This window comes from Colletotrichum truncatum, assembly GCF_014235925.2.
Source record: "Colletotrichum truncatum strain CMES1059 chromosome Unknown Contig_0007, whole genome shotgun sequence".
Classification (NCBI taxonomy): domain Eukaryota; kingdom Fungi; phylum Ascomycota; class Sordariomycetes; order Glomerellales; family Glomerellaceae; genus Colletotrichum; species Colletotrichum truncatum.
In genome coordinates, this window is record NW_027222404.1 from 1654768 (window position 1) to 1671592 (window position 16825).

General features: G+C 52.2%; 5 protein-coding genes across 5 annotated transcripts; 3 read left to right on the forward strand and 2 right to left on the reverse strand.

The window, feature by feature from the left end:
• On the forward strand, positions 1-3354 carry CTRU02_210883 (NACHT and ankyrin domain-containing protein; the record flags this gene model as incomplete). The annotated part of the gene is made up of 2 exons (XM_036721874.1): positions 1-1054; positions 1124-3354. The coding sequence occupies 2 exons, from the start codon at positions 1-3 to the stop codon at positions 3352-3354; spliced, it is 3285 nt and encodes a 1094-aa protein (XP_036586246.1).
• On the reverse strand, positions 1492-1842 carry CTRU02_210884 (uncharacterized protein; the record flags this gene model as incomplete). The annotated part of the gene is made up of 2 exons (XM_070205533.1): positions 1492-1730; positions 1788-1842. The coding sequence occupies 2 exons, from the start codon at positions 1840-1842 to the stop codon at positions 1492-1494; spliced, it is 294 nt and encodes a 97-aa protein (XP_070060776.1).
• A 594-nt stretch (positions 3355-3948) lies between the features above and the next one.
• CTRU02_210885 (poly(A) RNA polymerase cid14) lies at positions 3949-6304 on the forward strand (the record flags this gene model as incomplete). Its single annotated transcript, XM_070205534.1, has 3 exons — positions 3949-5216; positions 5265-5973; positions 6011-6304. 3 exons carry the CDS (start codon positions 3949-3951, stop codon positions 6302-6304), a joined length of 2271 nt encoding a protein of 756 aa, XP_070060777.1.
• Positions 6305-11555: 5251 nt separating this feature from the next.
• Positions 11556-13457, forward strand: CTRU02_210886 (MFS glucose; the record flags this gene model as incomplete). Its single annotated transcript, XM_036721872.1, has 6 exons — positions 11556-11604; positions 11674-12477; positions 12534-12868; positions 12927-13064; positions 13131-13211; positions 13269-13457. The coding sequence occupies 6 exons, from the start codon at positions 11556-11558 to the stop codon at positions 13455-13457; spliced, it is 1596 nt and encodes a 531-aa protein (XP_036586244.1).
• Positions 13458-14439: 982 nt separating this feature from the next.
• Positions 14440-16506, reverse strand: CTRU02_210887 (uncharacterized protein; the record flags this gene model as incomplete). Its single annotated transcript, XM_036721871.1, has 1 exon — positions 14440-16506. One exon carries the CDS (start codon positions 16504-16506, stop codon positions 14440-14442), a length of 2067 nt encoding a protein of 688 aa, XP_036586243.1.
• Positions 16507-16825: the final 319 nt, after the last annotated feature.

A 16825-nucleotide genomic window follows, 5' to 3' on the forward strand; every position in this document is an offset into this window, starting at 1 on the left:
ATGCAATCGGAACGGTCATTTCAAGATCACGAGTGTAACATGGGCCATTCCAAGCGGCCAAAGATATTCGATATGGCTCACGGCAGCGGCAGTCATACAGCTCACGTTACACGTTATTCATTCCGCCGTCAAGATTACACGATTGCCTGGGTTTGCGCACTTTCTTTGGAATTGGCGAGTTCTCGAGCCATGTTAGACGAGGAACACCCCTCGCTTCCCGTTGATCGTGGAGACAGCAATTCGTATGTGCTAGGACGGATGGGCGAGCACAACGTTGTCATGGCGTGTTTACCTGGGCAGTACGGAACGAACAACGCAGCAATCGTGACAACAAATTTAAACCGGAGTTTTCCTCAAATCCGTGCTACCTTGATGGTCGGCATCGGCGGCGGATCTCCTAGCCAGGCCGATTTATATCTGGGCGACGTTGTTGTTGGTATTAGGGTAATGCAGTATGACCTGGGCAAATTGACCGCGAACGGCGGCTTTCAAGGAACGGCTGACGCGAAGACTCCTGCAAAAGTGCTGGACCATGCTGTGTCTCTTCTAAAATCGTTGCCCGATCCAGGCAGTCAGATAAAGAGCATCCTGATCGAAAGGCTTCCGAATATCTCTCGGCCGACTTACCCCGACCGTCTTTTCCAGGCATCCTATGAACATCCTCTAGGTGCACCCACATGTGATGAGTGCGATACGGAGAAGCTGCAGTTGCGAAGAGCACGCCTCTCTACCGAGCCCAAGGTCCACCATGGAGTCATCGCTTCGGGCAACTTGGTCATGAAAAACGGAAAAGCACGGGATGATATTGCTCAGCTTCACACTGCGTTGTGCTTTGAGATGGAGGCAGCAGGTATGATGGACCACTTTCAATGCTTACCGATCCGCGGCATATGTGACTACTCGGATTCCCACAAGAACAAGGAATGGCAAGACTATGCTGCTGCAACTGCGGCGGCATATGCGAGGGCGTTATTGAAGGTTCTCCCGCCCGTGATTAGAGAGCTTGACCAACATGTGGCGGGCCACGGCAAAGCCAGCAATCCTGATACCACAGGTAAAATGGCCCTGCATCTTCTTTTATCGCTTTCTCTTTTAGAAGCATGCTGACTAGAGTTGTGTGAAGACGAAGAACGCTTGGAACGACGGGAGCGATTACTAAAGTCCCTGGGCTTCCCAGAAATGAATTCTCGCAGAACCACTGTCGAGGCTGCTTATGCGAAAACCTGTCGCTGGATCATGCAGCACTCGGAGTACCAAAATTGGATCAACCCGGAAATGCAATGTCAACACCATGGGTTTTTATGGATGCGAGGCAAGGCGGGTGCCGGAAAGTCGACCATGGTGAAATTCATTTTCTCGGAAATGAAGAGAAATTGCACCGAACCCAACATGGCTACCGCATCTTTTTTCTTCCATGCACGGGGAGACTACCTGGAAAGATCTATCATCGGGGTGTATCGATCCCTACTATTTCAGCTACTCACAAAGTTTTCAGATCTTCAGTTGGTCCTTGATGATACTGACATCATTCCGTGGGACCAGGAAGCTTGTCCCAATCTGAACATTTTGAAAGAGCTTCTTCGAAGTGCTGTGATGGCCCTGGGACAGCGCACCTTCACCTGTTTCATTGATGCTCTCGACGAATCCGACGAAGAAGATGTGCGGGACATGGTTCACTTCTTTGAAGATCTGGCAGAACAGACTACCGAAACTGGTATCCGATTCCGGATCTGCATGTCAAGTCGGCCATATCCTTATATTGACATTCGCAAGGGAATCTTGCTTACCCTCGAGAATGAAGCAGGACACCGAGATGACTTGGCACAGTATGTCGAAAATCATCTGAGAATCACAAATACAGCGCTGCTTGAGGAAATTCAAGCAAAGATTTTGGGAAAGGCTGATGGGATTTTCATGTGGGTTGTAATGGTAGTGGGCATTCTGAATAAGGAAAACAGTCACGGCGGCCTTGCTCTCAGAAGGAGGATTTCGGAATTCCCGGCCAAATTAGGCAATCTTTTCAAAAGTATATTGACACGTGATCAAGACAGACCGGAAGAGCTGTTGCTCTGCGTTCTCTGGGTGCTTTGCGCAAGGCGGCCCTTAAGCCCAAGAGAGTTCCAGCATGCTCTATGGGCAGGTTTGTCAGAGCAGGGTTTGGTGGATCCCGACCTACCAAGTAACACAGAAATGGATGCTGTCAGACTAGTCACGAGTTCCTCCAAAGGGCTTGCTGAGATCACAAAATCCAAGGAACCCAAAGTGCAGTTTATTCACCAGTCAGTATCGGACTTCTTGGTGAAGGAAAAGGGACTGCAAAACATGTGGCCTGAACTTGGATTCGATTGGGAGGGCACCAGCCACGAAAGGCTCAAGCGTTGTTGCGCTACGTACTTGTCCATTCCAAAAGTTCAAAAGCTCATAAAGAGGCCCAGGTCCAAAAAAGAAGAGCGCGTTATGGCTGAAAAATATCCATTTCTAGATTATGCCACCCAGCAAGTTCTCCACCATGCTGACATGGCTGCACTTGTTGTTTCCCAGGATCACTTTTTGCAGTTTGTCTTTTCTTCAGCTGGGATTGGACTGATTAAATTCTTTGAGAGACACAAACCGTGGGCGTACAGCACTCGCGTTGCCCCGCTCTATGTCCTGGCTGATAAAGGGCTTGGAAACCTCATTCGCATACAGATGAAAAGGGAGAGGGCCGTCTACACTACTCATGAAAGGCATGGGTACCCTTTCTTTGCAGCGTTAGCCAATGTTCACAAAGATGCCGTCGCCGCACTTTTGTGTTTACCTTCCATTACTTGTGATGGCGTTGATATAATGGCAGGTTTGAGCCACGGGGGATATTTGGCGGAATCCGAAGGCCGAACGCCATTATCCTGGGCTTCCCAAGAGGGCAGGCTCGGTATTGCTAAGGCTCTGGTGGAGGCAGGAGCAGAGATCAATGAAGTAGACCCAAAAGGCCATACTCCTCTTCGACGGGCATCAATAAAGGGGCATGAGGCCGTGGCGAGCTTCCTTGTCGGGAAAGGGGCAGATATGGATTCTAGGGATGATAGGGAACATACGGCACTTTCATGGGCCATAAGGGAAGGGAAAGAGGCTGTGATGCGGTTCCTTATTGAAAAGGGGGCAGACATTAATACTCGAGATAAGGACGGATACACATCACTTTCGTGGGCCTCAAAGAACGGGAAGTTGGTTATCGTAAAACATCTTATTCGGAACGGGGCAGATATAAACACTCAAGACATGTATGGAAACACAGCACTTTCATGGGCAGTGAGGCAGGGGAAACAGGCTGTGGCGAAGCTTCTTATTGAGAAGGGGGCAAATATAAACATTTGAAATAGGGTTAGATAAACGGCACTAATGGATGCCTTAAAGGATGGGCATTAGGCTACTGTGTGACTCGTCATTGAGGAGGATGAGCATCGACGTTTAAATAAGGATAAGAGCTACGAAGAGACAAAAAGGTTAGCATGGGTTCTGAGACCTGTTTAACCAGGAGGACAGCGTGGTCAAGGCAATCAGAATTAAACCGGTTAATGCGGTGATAACGAAGCTTTGAAATGTAGTCTTCAGTGAAAAGTGTCTTTGTAAACACATGTCAAACTTCTAAGCGTTCGACCAGATGCCGTAAGTTGATTGAACATCTTGCAGCTGCATTTGATGGCCATCGAGCCCACATATATTGGTGATTATGTAATTGCATCTCTATGACCGTGCATGCCCAGGTTTGGAAACCAGATTAAGGTAGTAGACCGATCGGTGATAAGATCTGACATCACCCCACCATTGATAAGATACGTCACGTGCTCTTATCGATAATCAGGGCACCCGAATTCTCGTCTTGACGTCGCCGCCCAAATTTTGTTTCAGTCGCAAGTCGCTTAAGCTTCAACGCGTCAACACCAGGATCCACAGCACAACGCGCCCACGATGAGCTCATATAGACCATCGTATCCGCCTCGCAGAGGCAATGCACGCGATGACCGCAATCGGGGCCGCGATCGCTACGATTCGCGCCCCCATCATCCCCCACCACCTGGAGCTGCCGACACTTGGCGATCTCCCTGGCCCGAGGACCGTGAGTATCGCCGTCGTTCCCGATCACGATCGCCCCCGAGGCATTTCGGCCACTATGATGCTCACAGAGGAGACGACGCAGGCAGAAGATCTGGAGCATACGATGGCTACAGGCCCGACTCGAGACCGCCCCAGGGTGACTTTACCTTTCGCATGGACAAGCCCTCTGGAGTTGGCGATATCGCAGATTCCTACCGCCCCGGCCAGGGCAATGCGCGACGACGAGGACGCGGTCGCGGAGGACCATTTGCTGGCCGAGGCCGTGGTGGATACCAAAGGATAATCCCGGCTGAAAGAGAGCTTTTGCGTACCCGTAAGGAAGGCTTTGACGAGAACCTCGTCAACGATGCCGATGGCGGTATGACGTATCGTGACATTGATGAACTGTCCGACGACGAGGAGGCTGAGATGGACATCTCTGACAATTCCGATGACGACTCGGCCGAACCCTCGAGCAAACGTGTCCGCCGCGACGGTAACGACGAGTCTGGCGACAGTGTGCCCAAATGGTCCAACCCAGATCCGTACACCGCACTTCCCCCACCTGACGCGGATGCGCAGCGCAAGAAGCGTGATATGGTTAAGATGATTCGCAAGGCTCGTGTTGACGATACTGCCGCCGATAAGCTTGCTGCGAGTACCGAGGCAGAGGAGTTTATCTCGTTTGATTTTGGCGGTGACGATAACGGAAACGAGGAAGAAATCATCCTTCCTCCTTCCAGGTCTCCAACTCCTCCTCCGCCCCCACCACCTGGACCTCCTCCTGCCCAATCCGCCGCCGCCGCTTTGAGAGAGCCGCCCACGGGACCTCGCGCCGACCTCGATAGACAAACAACTACCAATGGTCACACCAACGGCTCCGCTGCCTCTTCAGGACCATCCACTCCTGCTACTAACAGATCGGGCTTGCCCACCAAGCCAATCGCTGCTGACGACGCCCTTGGTTCGCGGAAACGGACTGTTGACGACCATATTAAGCCTCCCACTTACGGCCCACTGAAGAAGGTGAATAAAATGCCGGTCGGCGGTGCTATCCTTCCCGAATGGGAAGTCACCAGAGACGAAGACCCAACTCCCTGGATCGTAACTGATCATTCCAAAACGTCCGACATCAGTGTTTGGTGAGTTGAAATCAGCAGCGGTTATGTGCTTCCTCTAATCCACGACAGGCTGCACAAGGAGGTCATGGACTTTTACGAGTTCGTTAAGCCACGTGATTTTGAACATGTTATGCGCACCCGTCTCGTCGACAGACTTCGCAGGGCTTTGAGAACGAGCCGCTTTTACAGAGACTGTGATGTCCGTCCGTTCGGATCATACATGTCGGGTTTGTATCTCCCCACCGCTGATATGGACTTGGTTATATGTGCCAAACGCTGGTTGGACGGCGGACATTCTGAGTTCTTTGGTATGAAGCCACTGAGACAGTTCGGCAAGTTTCTCTCGCAGGGAAAGATCACCCATTATAACAGCATGGAGTTCATTGCTGGCGCCAAGGTGCCATTAGTCAAGTATATTGATAACTTCACCGGCTTGAGAGTCGACATCTCATTTGACCGTCTTGACGGACCCCAGGCGATCAAGACTTTTGCAGAATGGAAGGAGCAGTTCCCGGCCATGCCTGTTCTAGTTACCATGATCAAGCACTTCCTTGCTATGCGCGGCCTCAACGAGCCCGTCAACGGAGGCATTGGCAGCTTCACCGTCACGTGCATGGTCGTCAGCATGCTGCAACTCATTCCCCAGGTCCAAAGCCGAAACCTCAAACCTGAGCACCACCTTGGCGAGATGCTCATGGAGTTCTTCGACCTCTACGGAAACAGGTTCGACTACGTAAACACGGCTATCCGCCTCAACCCACCCGGCTACATGCATAAGGTATTTTCCCTTGCAAGTCGTTATCCGTGCCCTCTAACCGTTGCAACAGTCCCGAGTTCGTGATGTGGTGTACAAAAACCACGAGCGCATCTCCGTCATCGACCCCAACAACCCCGCCAACGACATTTCCGGTGGCTCGAGCAACGCCGGCCGAATCTTGGAAGAATTCCGCTATGCGCACAAGTCGCTCCAGAAGAGAATGACTAAGCTCTCACAGCACGGCTCCCACACCAGAAGACCGACCAGTATACTTGAGACGATTTACGCTGGCAACTATTCATCATTCCGCAATCAGCGCGCGCATCTCCGCCAGCTCCATGATTCGAGATAAAAAGGTGCATCGATGTATCGACAATGTTCTACATGTCCCGGGCACTCGAGCTCGTCGGTATCGATTGAATGCTATGGAGGATATTTCAAGTTAACGGGTCATTTGCTATACGCTTTTCGCTACTTAGACTGGGAAAAGCCCTGGTACGGAGACGGAGTCAAGGAGAGGCGGTTGTTTCTTTCTTCGATACCCCCTGGCAGCCCGATTGCGCGTCGAGCTTCACACTTTCTCTCTCTCTTTCACGAGTTTTTTTGCTGTTTCATTTTTCGAAACGAATTGTATGATAACGGAGGCGGGGCGGCACGGATTGACTTTACAGGCCCGGTCATTCTGCGTCTTTGCACGGCCGCCCTCTTCACGGCATGGGCCCAGCCCTAGTGGGCTTTGAATGAACAAAGACTTTTTTTTCATGGACGGACCTGTTTGCTAACCGGTGCAGTGCTACCCGTTCAAGCTCGGGGGAGCGGCAAAGCTGGGCGCCTCTGCGCATCTACACTGACTAATTCACAGGCATCCAAGCCTCGCAGCTTCTTTGGGGGAGTTTGCGTTGGCTTCGCGACGAGGCAGGCAGTCTTGTCTCCTGGTAACAGGGGCTGGGGCTTTTGTCGATGAATCGCAAAACATGTCGGTGTCCTTCGGGGCGCCGGCGCTTTTCTCACTGCATTTTTGTGCCTGGAGCATGGATGTGGAGAGGGAGCAATACGGAATTTTGAACGAGTTTTTGATCGGTGGACGCAATTTTTTGAAACCTTTTTGTTTTCGTGTAACTTGATTACGGACAATTGCCTGGGCTAGGTAGCTACTGGTTTTCGTCGTCAGCCGGCTGGTCACGAGGTATGCGAAATGAGCTGATTATCCTGACGCCGTCTAGCTTCCCATATCACTGACGACAGCCAAGCCGTAGCCGAGACGAGCTTCACGCGTGCCGCGATTTTTGCAGCATCGTGCAGCCCTGACAGGAGGAGGAACCGGGCTCCCCCCTGTATGTTTTTGATCCCGAAGAGCGTCGAGGTTGGTGGAAGCTGTTTGGATGCAGAGTAGATAGGTCCGAAGTGGGAAGCAGGTAATCGGAGCGAAGCAACACCGAGATCACACGCACGCAAGATGCTCTAGACATTTGTTCCTTACATGGAGATGTAGCTGGGATGGTGGGGGGTAGAGGGAGATGGTCTGGAGATGGCCCGTTTCCTTGGAACTGGTGACAAGCGCGCATGGCAGGCATTCCTCATGGGTTGTGTTACATTTTTCATTTGCATGTAACGCAGCAAGCTTTTTTCCTCGAGGAGTTTCTTTAGATTGGTTTCGGGTTAGACGTGAAGGATTGGGATATCGCGCCGACTTTGAGCGAAGGTGTACGGAAGGTCATGCAGGATGTACCTTTAGTTTGCAGTTTTGCGGTGCTCGGGGTAACGCTGCAGCGTAATTTGACCGAACACGGCCGCTACGTTTAATATGAGGAATTTACTGTACTTTGGGATTTAACCAAAGAGCGGGAGAAAGAGAGAGAGAGAGACCGTTTGTTAGATTACTCGAGGGTTGTGATGTGCAGTAGCCTGGAGTGTCGATCTCCGAAGAATGGGTATGTTCTTCTTCGAGAGGGTTGACCGTGTGCCTCGGCTGGGTAGAGACTTTTCTCGGGAAGAAGAGGATTACATGGGTTGTTCTTCGACAGGGGATGATTCCGATCTATCACGATCGGGAGAGAAAATTTTGCAATCATGTTTCTTCTTGTTGGTCAGACAAAAGGACGCAGGGCAGAATACAGATACCAGCAGGAAGGAAGAAGAAAAAGCTGGATAATCAGGTGCGCTGGTTGAACGATTTTTTCAAAAAGGGAACGAAGTAAGCGAACCATTAAGGTACATATTGTAGGGGGGTCACCCCTGGTGCTGACTTTTTTTAATGGGGAGACTCAAGGACTATGTGGTTAGTAGTGACTGGTGCCCCCCCCCCCCCCCCCCCCCCCAGCTTGAGCTTTAGCGATGTGGGTTCTACGACGATGATCCAATGGTTCCTGTGATTTAAGTTGGTGCTGGGTAAAGGCTAATTCTTGGCTGTAATATGACTGCAGATTGGTTTTCCGTGTTTTGGGGTTTGCCTCTTTTTTTGCTCTTCACCTGTGGGATTTCCTTCAATATTCTTTCAGGGCTTGCTGGGCTGCCTCTGGACTGAGCTTGAGCTGTGTGTATCTGTCAATACTTTTTATTTGCATTCATGGTATTTGAAATTCGGATTGGCGCAGGTTGTCAGTATTAGCTTGGCGGACTAATCAGTAGGCAACGGATACATGCACGAAAGGATGGGCATAGCGGAGCTGTGGTCCGACAGATGGCCCGCAAAACAAGGACGGGCGAGGGAGTAAAGAGTGGTGGGCCTGCAGCTCGGGCGCTATTCCCCCGCCAGCCGCGGGCGGGAGGGGAGGGTACGAAGGAATAAGCATGACGTGTAGGGGGGAGGGGGCAGCGGTAAGGAGGATGCCTTTTTCCAAGTTGGTCGTGTGTGAACGGATATGTATACGTAGTATGGGTATACATTCATGTTTGTATTGGTGAATATGTGCGCGCATTTGTACGCGATATGTGTATGACTAACAAGATTAACGGTCTGACCAGAGGGCGGCGCAGGGGGTTACGAATACGTAGTAGACAGGATTTCAATCTCTGTGGCTCAAGGGGAAGGATGGATCACGATTTGATCGCGGCAGCGGGTGGGTGGCGTGCAGGAGGGCGTTATTGTGCAGTAGCTGCGGCATAACGGCGGCAGTACTTGTGGCAGGCCGGTTACTTCTAAGGTGAGAGTCTTGTATCCGTAAATGTGCCCTGCTCCATTAGTGTTGTGGCATGGTGAGATGAGGATGTGGCTTGGGGTTAAGTACAAATAAGAGGGAGGATGAGACAGCACAAGTAATGTATAGCCTGCATAACTTATCAAGTAAGGATAAGTCCGGCTTGGCCAGAGCAGGAGGTGCGGAGGGCTCCTGCTGATGAAAGACGAGAGCGGAAATGGCATCCAATGTCAGGTGAAGGCAAGAGGTAACAGGTAACAGTAACAGGTGAGGTCGCGGTCGGGGAAGCAGGAGCCATGCGTGGAGCCGCTACTGCCCCTTGGGGATGAATTTAGTGAATGTGGGGCGGTGGGTGGATGACTGGATGTGGGAAGGAGAAGGCACGATGAACGATAGATGGTTCCTGCTTTCACCTCGTTTTGCTATGTCCCGTGATCTTCCAAATGCAAGCAACAGGTGAAGGCTTTTCCTTTTTGCTTCCTCTTCTTCTCCACTGCAAAACGACTGACCAGCAACTCAAATTCATCGCCTATGCCTGACAATGTGAGACGACACCGACATTTGCCGGTGGCCGGGTGGGCTCATCATAGACGCTAATCCGACATGCGCCGCAGTTCGTCTGGATCCTGCAAAGCAGGTCTGGACTTTGTGTGTGTATTCTTGGGCTGGAGGCTCCACGTGGAAACTGATTCATCCCATTTCGGTTTCGGTTTTTCTTGACCCTCTCTGAATGCGTCTAATACTACATCAATACCAACAGAAAAAGATCTGTCGCGTCGCTGTCACCGATAAACTCTAGGCTAATCATGTTACTCACGAACATGCCCCAACGGTGGCACAGCACCTGTTGGTCTTGTCCCTTATTCTACCTGTCACAATCATATTCTGATAGACGTACAGACAGACAGCAGAACTTGACTGAACCAGACAGAAAGGCCTGTTCCTCGCCAAGGCCGTGGTCGTCGGATTAGAAGCCGAAGGCAACCACCACCGGTGCCAGATGATGACATCTCGGTTGACCTGCCAGGGTTTACAGCCAACTTTTCTTTCCAGTTCCTGTTGTCTCTTTGGATATTACACCTCCCGGTCTGTGCGCCCATAAAGTTCGGCTCCCTTCTTTTTGTGGCTTTTTTACCACTCCAGTGCGGGGAAACTCGCCCGCCAGGATTGGTCCGCTCGCCTAATGGAGGGCAGTTGTTATGCCAGTACCGACTGTACCTAGCCTCAAAGCCTGTCCAGTGAAAGCCGCCCGGGAGGATGAACGCCCGGCGGGGAAAGACAGGCACGGGGATAGGAAGAGATTGAAAACTTAGGAACGTACAGTGAGCCAATCCCGGCCTTCTTCTGGGGGCTCTTTGGTTAACGACCTCACTTACACAACATGTGGAGACCAACCTCTCCTATGCCCATGTCGCTGTTGGTGGGTAGGCTGGCGTATGGTCAGGCAGAAGAAAAAATGACAGGCAACGTGAGTACGGTCACAAACAGTATGAGCTTACAATGGGTCATTTCCAACTGAATTTTCAGTACGAAGTACCCCCAGCAATGTTCGTGTAGCATTAAATCTGCCACGGCATCATTCGTCTCGCTGCAATGTCGCCGCGAGCCCTGTAGCATCGCCAATCGTCCCATCTTGTCAGCCAGTCACAGTTGCAACTCTGTGACTCTACTTCTGCCCTTCTCCGCATTTTCCCTCCGTCTCCAGTCACACCCAATACAGCCCCAGATCGTCGTTTGATGGGTGGCATGGCACATCAGAAGAGGAAGAGCTCCTGATTTTCCATCTCACCCTGACTGCACTAGCCCGACTCCCCCCTCCACGTCGTCTTGAACAATCCTTCTCGAAGTCTGCTACGTACAGCGTGACAGTAATACCACTACTTTGCATGTGTAATGGTCCTATCATCGACAAGACCTGTCGCCCGACTCCAAGTATTGATCATCGTCCTCTGGTTCCCCTCCACACCTGTTTCCACTCTTGACCGATCATATACCATGGGACGGGCAAACCTCCACATGAACCTTGGCAACCCCATGCGCCCACCCTCTCAAATCCTTCTGTATTCGGTCCGTCCAAACGTTCAGCCAGGGTCCCCTTCGATGCCGAGCCCATCCAGCCCAATGTCAGTCGACGCCGCATCCCGGCCGACCGGGGTTGCGTCTTTCTCCAGCTGGTGACTCGGGGCACATTACATGAGACATCGCGCCGGCTGTCACCGAACCGCGTCCTGAGCTGCTGGTAACGAAGGTTGCACACACGCCCGTCCCCTGCTCTACCTCGCGTCAGTTACTTAAACTTTCGGTCGCGCCCTCCCTCGAGCTTGCCTCAAAAGCCTCGAAGGTCCCTCGTTCGTTGTCGACATCTTCTGTATACGCAACTGTAACCTCATCTCGTCTTATAGAGACAGACGGGATAATCTTCAATCCAACTGAATACAACCTAAGAATCATTCGCCAAGCGCGACCATGTGGCAGGCGAGCAACGTTTACGCCATTTGCGGCTTCGCCGCCATCGGTATGCCGATACTGCCCCTCCCTTCGCTCTCACTGTCCCATTGATGAGGGCCTTCTAACAATGTCTCAGGCGGTGGCCTCTTCGGCTTCGATATCAGCTCTATGAGTGGTGTCCTCGGAACCCAGGCTTACAAGCGCTACTTCAACGACCCAAAGGAATATGCTCAGGGTGGTATCACCGCTTCCATGCCCGCGGGCTCCCTGGTCGGATCTCTCGTCTCGTCCTTCATCGCCGACAAGTACTCTCGTAAGATCGCCCTGCAGTTCTCCTGCTTGCTCTGGATTTTGGGTGCCATTCTCCAATGCGCTTCCCAAAACGTCGCCATGCTCTGCGTCGGCCGTGTCATCGCCGGAATGTGCGTTGGTATCGCCTCCTCCATCGTTCCCGTCTACCAGTCCGAGATCGCACCAAAGGAGATTCGTGGCCGTGTCGTTTCGCTCCAGCAGTGGGCTATTACCTGGGGTATTCTCATCCAGTACTTCATCCAATACGGCGCCGCCCAGGGTTGGGGTGGTCCCAATGACCCGAACCAGGCTACCGCCGCCTTCCGAATCCCGTGGGGTGTGCAGATTGTCCCTGCCGTCGTTCTGCTCATCGGTCTCTTCTTCTGCCCTTACAGCCCTCGTTGGCTCGCTGCCCACGACCGCTGGGACGAGGCTCTCAAGGTTCTCGCCTCCCTGCAAGGCGGCGGTGATGTCAACCACCCCAAGGTCCTCGCTCAGTACCAGGAAATTGAGGAGGCTCTTCGATTCGAGCGCGAGGAAAAGATCAACAGTTTCAAGGCGCTCGTTGCTCCTCGCATGTACAAGCGTGTGCTTTTGGGCATGAGCATTCAGATGTGGTCTCAGCTGAGTGGCATGAACATTATGATGTGTAAGTGGCCACTCAAAGTTCTCAGCCTCCCAATTGGCAAAACTGACTTCAACCAGACTACATCGTCTACATCATGCAGGGTGCCAACATGGGTGACCCTCTTACCACCGCCTCCATTCAGTACGTCATCAACGTGGTGTTGACCCTGCCCGCTATCATCTTCATCGACAAGCTCGGTCGTCGCCCGCTCCTCGTCGGTGGTTCTTTCATGATGATGACATGGCTGTTCATCTCTGGCGCTCTGCAACAATACTACGGCTCCCCCAACACTGACGAGACTCGCACCCCGGAAAACGAGTCCGTCTCCTGGTTGGTCATTGGAAACAAGCCCGCTTCTGCCGCCATTGTCTCCTGCTCTTACCTTTTCGTTGCCACCTTTGCCACCACCTGGGTAAGTAACGTCACAAAGGCTCATATGAGAGTGAAATTGGCTAACAAGCACGGTTTAGGGTCCCGTCTCCTGGACTTACCCCGCCGAGATCTTCCCCAGCAAGATCCGTGCTAAGGCTGTGTCTCTTGCCACCTCTACCAACTGGTTCTGGAACATGGTTTTGGCTTTTGCCGTGCCTCCTTTGCTGTGGAACATCGTGAGTACAGCCTAATTGCGTTACTGGTCGCTTCCATTTCGAAAACAACTAACAAGTATAAAACAGAACTACAAGATGTACTATATCTTCGCCACCTTCAACGCCTGTGCCTTCCTCCACACTGCCTTCTTCGCTCCCGAGACCAAGGTATGTTTTGATCGACTTGTACTATACTAAAGTCCAGTATGTTAACCACCAACACAGGGATTCACTCTCGAGGAGATGGACGACGTCTTCAACTCTGGCGTTCCCGCCTGGAAGACCCATCACAAGAAGTCGCGTCTCGACGACCTCGAGAACGAGATTGCCACCGGAAACCTCAAGGTCGCCCACCGCGGCGGCGTTCAGGCCGAGGAGGTTGTTCACGAGCCCGAGAAGAAGACCACCGTCTAACGAATCAGTCGATCCGCGCCTCTACATACATAATACACATACGAGGATGATGGGAGCAGAATCATGATAATAGGAGGGAATGAGTGACGCCATTAGCGTTTATGAAGGGGATGAACGAAGAGGATGATTGAGATACCATTTGTTGTAATGCGCTCGAGACATCTCGAGTTATGCCTCCTTTTACTGGAAATCTATCGTTTAATTACATATAGGGCAGTCAACATGGCTGTCCTACAGAATACAGAATATTTCTGAACGTTTTTTGAGCTTGCGTTGTTGGCTTTGACTTTAGCTGTGAATGTGAGATATCTGTGCTGAGATGATACCATGGCATTGGCTTCGGCGTCTGCAGTTTTTGAGTACTGTATGTCTGTTGACCAGCCACATTACTCCGAATTCTGGACGTTGAGGATGGAGAGCTGGAGGCGTCTCGTCAGAGCTGTATGCTTCTGTCTATGGCGCAGTGTGTGGCTGCTTTCCTTGTTAGGAGGTGCATCAACTTCTTTGAATCCCTACCCGGATTGACGAGATGGGTTTCCAGGTGGCTCAGTTCAACTTGCTCTGATGTATGATGTATCCGGAGCATGCAAGAAAATAAGAGGCAAGTGCTGCAATTGTGAAGTATATCAGTTGCCATCTTGCTTTCGCGACTCTGATTGATGAAGTAAGTGCTGCTTACTCAAACGACGGCCGAGATTCGCGATTCAATGGTGGTATCGCATTGCTCGTACAGAGTATAAGAAATGTGATTTATTCGTCGTCCAGATGGACTGAATGTCACGTCGAAGGTCCTCCCTGCGTTCTGTTCAACCTAAATCAACTGTGACTTGGATACCTCTATCCTGATGTAGGAAGACCCCTTTCACTTCACAGCAATAGCAAGGGTCAACATGAAAATCATAATCGAGACAGAGATGAACAGTATGTGGACAAGTTGAAAGATTTTTGTTCGCCGCCTCGAGATAGCATATAGTCTACCAGATTAATGATCAACCTGAGGCGTTGTAAACGCGTTGTCAGGGTACACATTCTCACCCATCGACATCGTCCCGTCCGCGTGCACCACAAGATTACCCTTACCAGGCTGTACCGTCGGCCCATCTTCGTCCTCACCCAGCTCGTCCTGCGGTAGATAAAAGAACCCAGACATCTTGCGAACATCCGGGCTCCAGTACATCGACCAAGGCCTCATCTTACGCTGGCTCCCCACCGCGAAATCCTCGAGCAAAGCCGCAAAGTCGCGATACGACAGCATCTCCGCGAACCAGTCCGTCCAGAGGAGAACAGCCCACTCCAGCTCGCGGAAGGCCTCGAGAGTTCCGTACACCTCCTCGACTTCGCGGCGGAGCTTCGCCTTACCTGCCTCCGGCAGCGCGTCGTACACCTCGAAGAAGACCGCTTTCGCTTCCGCGACGAGTTTGGGTTCCACGAGAAACACGTCGCCGTTACCGTACCTGTTGCTCACGGAGATGGATCGACGGAGAAGAGGCCACTCTATCGTCGGCTCGAGGCTGCGACTCGGAAGGAGCTCGAGTTGTATCGGCACTTCCCAGTCCTCTGAGACCTCGACGTTGGAAATTGGGCACAGGAGTCGGATGAGTTGCGTTTCGTTCCACCAGATCGGACCCATGCCGTTCGTGGTTCTCAGGAAGGCTTTGTACTGGTCTGGTAACGGCGCCGTGACTTCTAGTCTTTCTTCCAGTTCGGTGATTTCTTGGTGCGTTGGGACCGGGAGGCGGAGTAGCGTCGACGGCCGGTTGACTTTATCTTCGTCCATCTCTTTGTGTCCGGCGAGCGCCACTATGCGTTCGTCGGAGTTGTGGTCGGGGTAATACGGGGCGTTCGCGCGCGTGTTCCGGTCGATGGCGCGCACGAGTTCCGAGATTGTGGCTCCAGCGTAGACTCGGTCCGGGCCGCGTTCAAGCCTTTTGACGAGCATCTCGCAACCCGCGTCAGCAACTTTGCGGACGTGATCGAGGTCGAGATCGAGCTCTTTGAGGAACGAGTTGTATTCCGGGTCGGTGAACCAGCCCTTTTGCCAGAGCCGCCGCATGCTGCCGAGCATCGGAAGCTGGTCTTGTGCTTGGTGTTGGTGGGCGATGAAGCGGCCCCAGGATGCGACGTGCTCCTTGGATTGTTGGTACAAGTCTTCATTTTCCTCTTTCTCTTTCTTTTCAACTTCGTCGTCATCCAGGAAGAATTCTTCAACTACTTCCTCCTCTTCCTCCTCCCCTTTGACCTTTTTGTCCTCTTTCTCCCGTAGATTTCCGCCGCCCTCCCTCCTCTCGTCTTCTGCCAAATCACATTCATCCGGGAAACAGAGTCGGATAGAAAGATCGAGAGCCAACACCCTCCCCGTAGACTTGACGACTTGGTTCATGCACCATGGCGCCAGCATGCGTTCCCAGAGCAGCCAAAAGCCTCTGAGGCGGCCCGGGATGGGCCCGTGGGGGTTCGCTCTGTTCTTCCCGGTGTTGCCCATCTCCGAGACGAGTTTTAGGGTGTCTTGGTCCTGCCGCCAGGGGTGTCCGAATCGGTTGCAGACACATGAGCGAGAATACCGCTCCAAGGCGTCCATAGTCGTCTCCCCGCTGGTCTGGGTAGAGTCGGTGTCTGTGGGACTCGGTGCGGAGCCCGGGGGAAGTGGTGCAGGTGCCGGGGTAGCCCACGCCGGCCATGTCCCGAGTTTCTCCCACGCGAAAGCGAACACAGCCCGGGTATACGGGTCTGATCTGTCCGTACTGACATTCAGGATGTAGTCTTGGTCTGTACCGCCCTTGGCCGTATTCCAGCATTTTGCGTAGTCTTCTGAAGATTTCTCCGGGCCGTACTCTTGTAAATCGAACGGCGGGATGCCGTGGGAATCGAGAATCTCCAGGAGCCGAGTGCCGCGTGTAACTTCGCCCAGCACGGCGAGGTTGACGGCCGTTTCTCTCACACGTTCAATAACGAGGCTCAGGCACCGTTCCTGGGCGATGCCTGTGGGGTCGACTAGGTGCCGGATGAAAAAGTTGATTTTGTCATCTCCATCGTCTGTTTCGGAAGACATATTGAAATTGGAGATATTTTATCAAATCAACCAAAGTTGGCGATTTGGGTGCATAGAAAGGAACATTTCTGACGGGCTCCCCTCATTCTGACCAACTCCTACTTCCAAGTGACGTCAGATACACTGTAAGTGAGATTGGGGATTGAATTAGTGGATGCTACGGGTTCAATTCAGGCAGCTATGCGGCCTGCAGCAGGCTTCCCGAACTTCTGCATGATTGGACGTGGGCATCTAGCGGCAGTGAACTGCAGGAACTGACATGACCAGATGGAGCCACGATTCGAGTTTCGTTGTGGAAAACACCGGTCTTATCGAGATA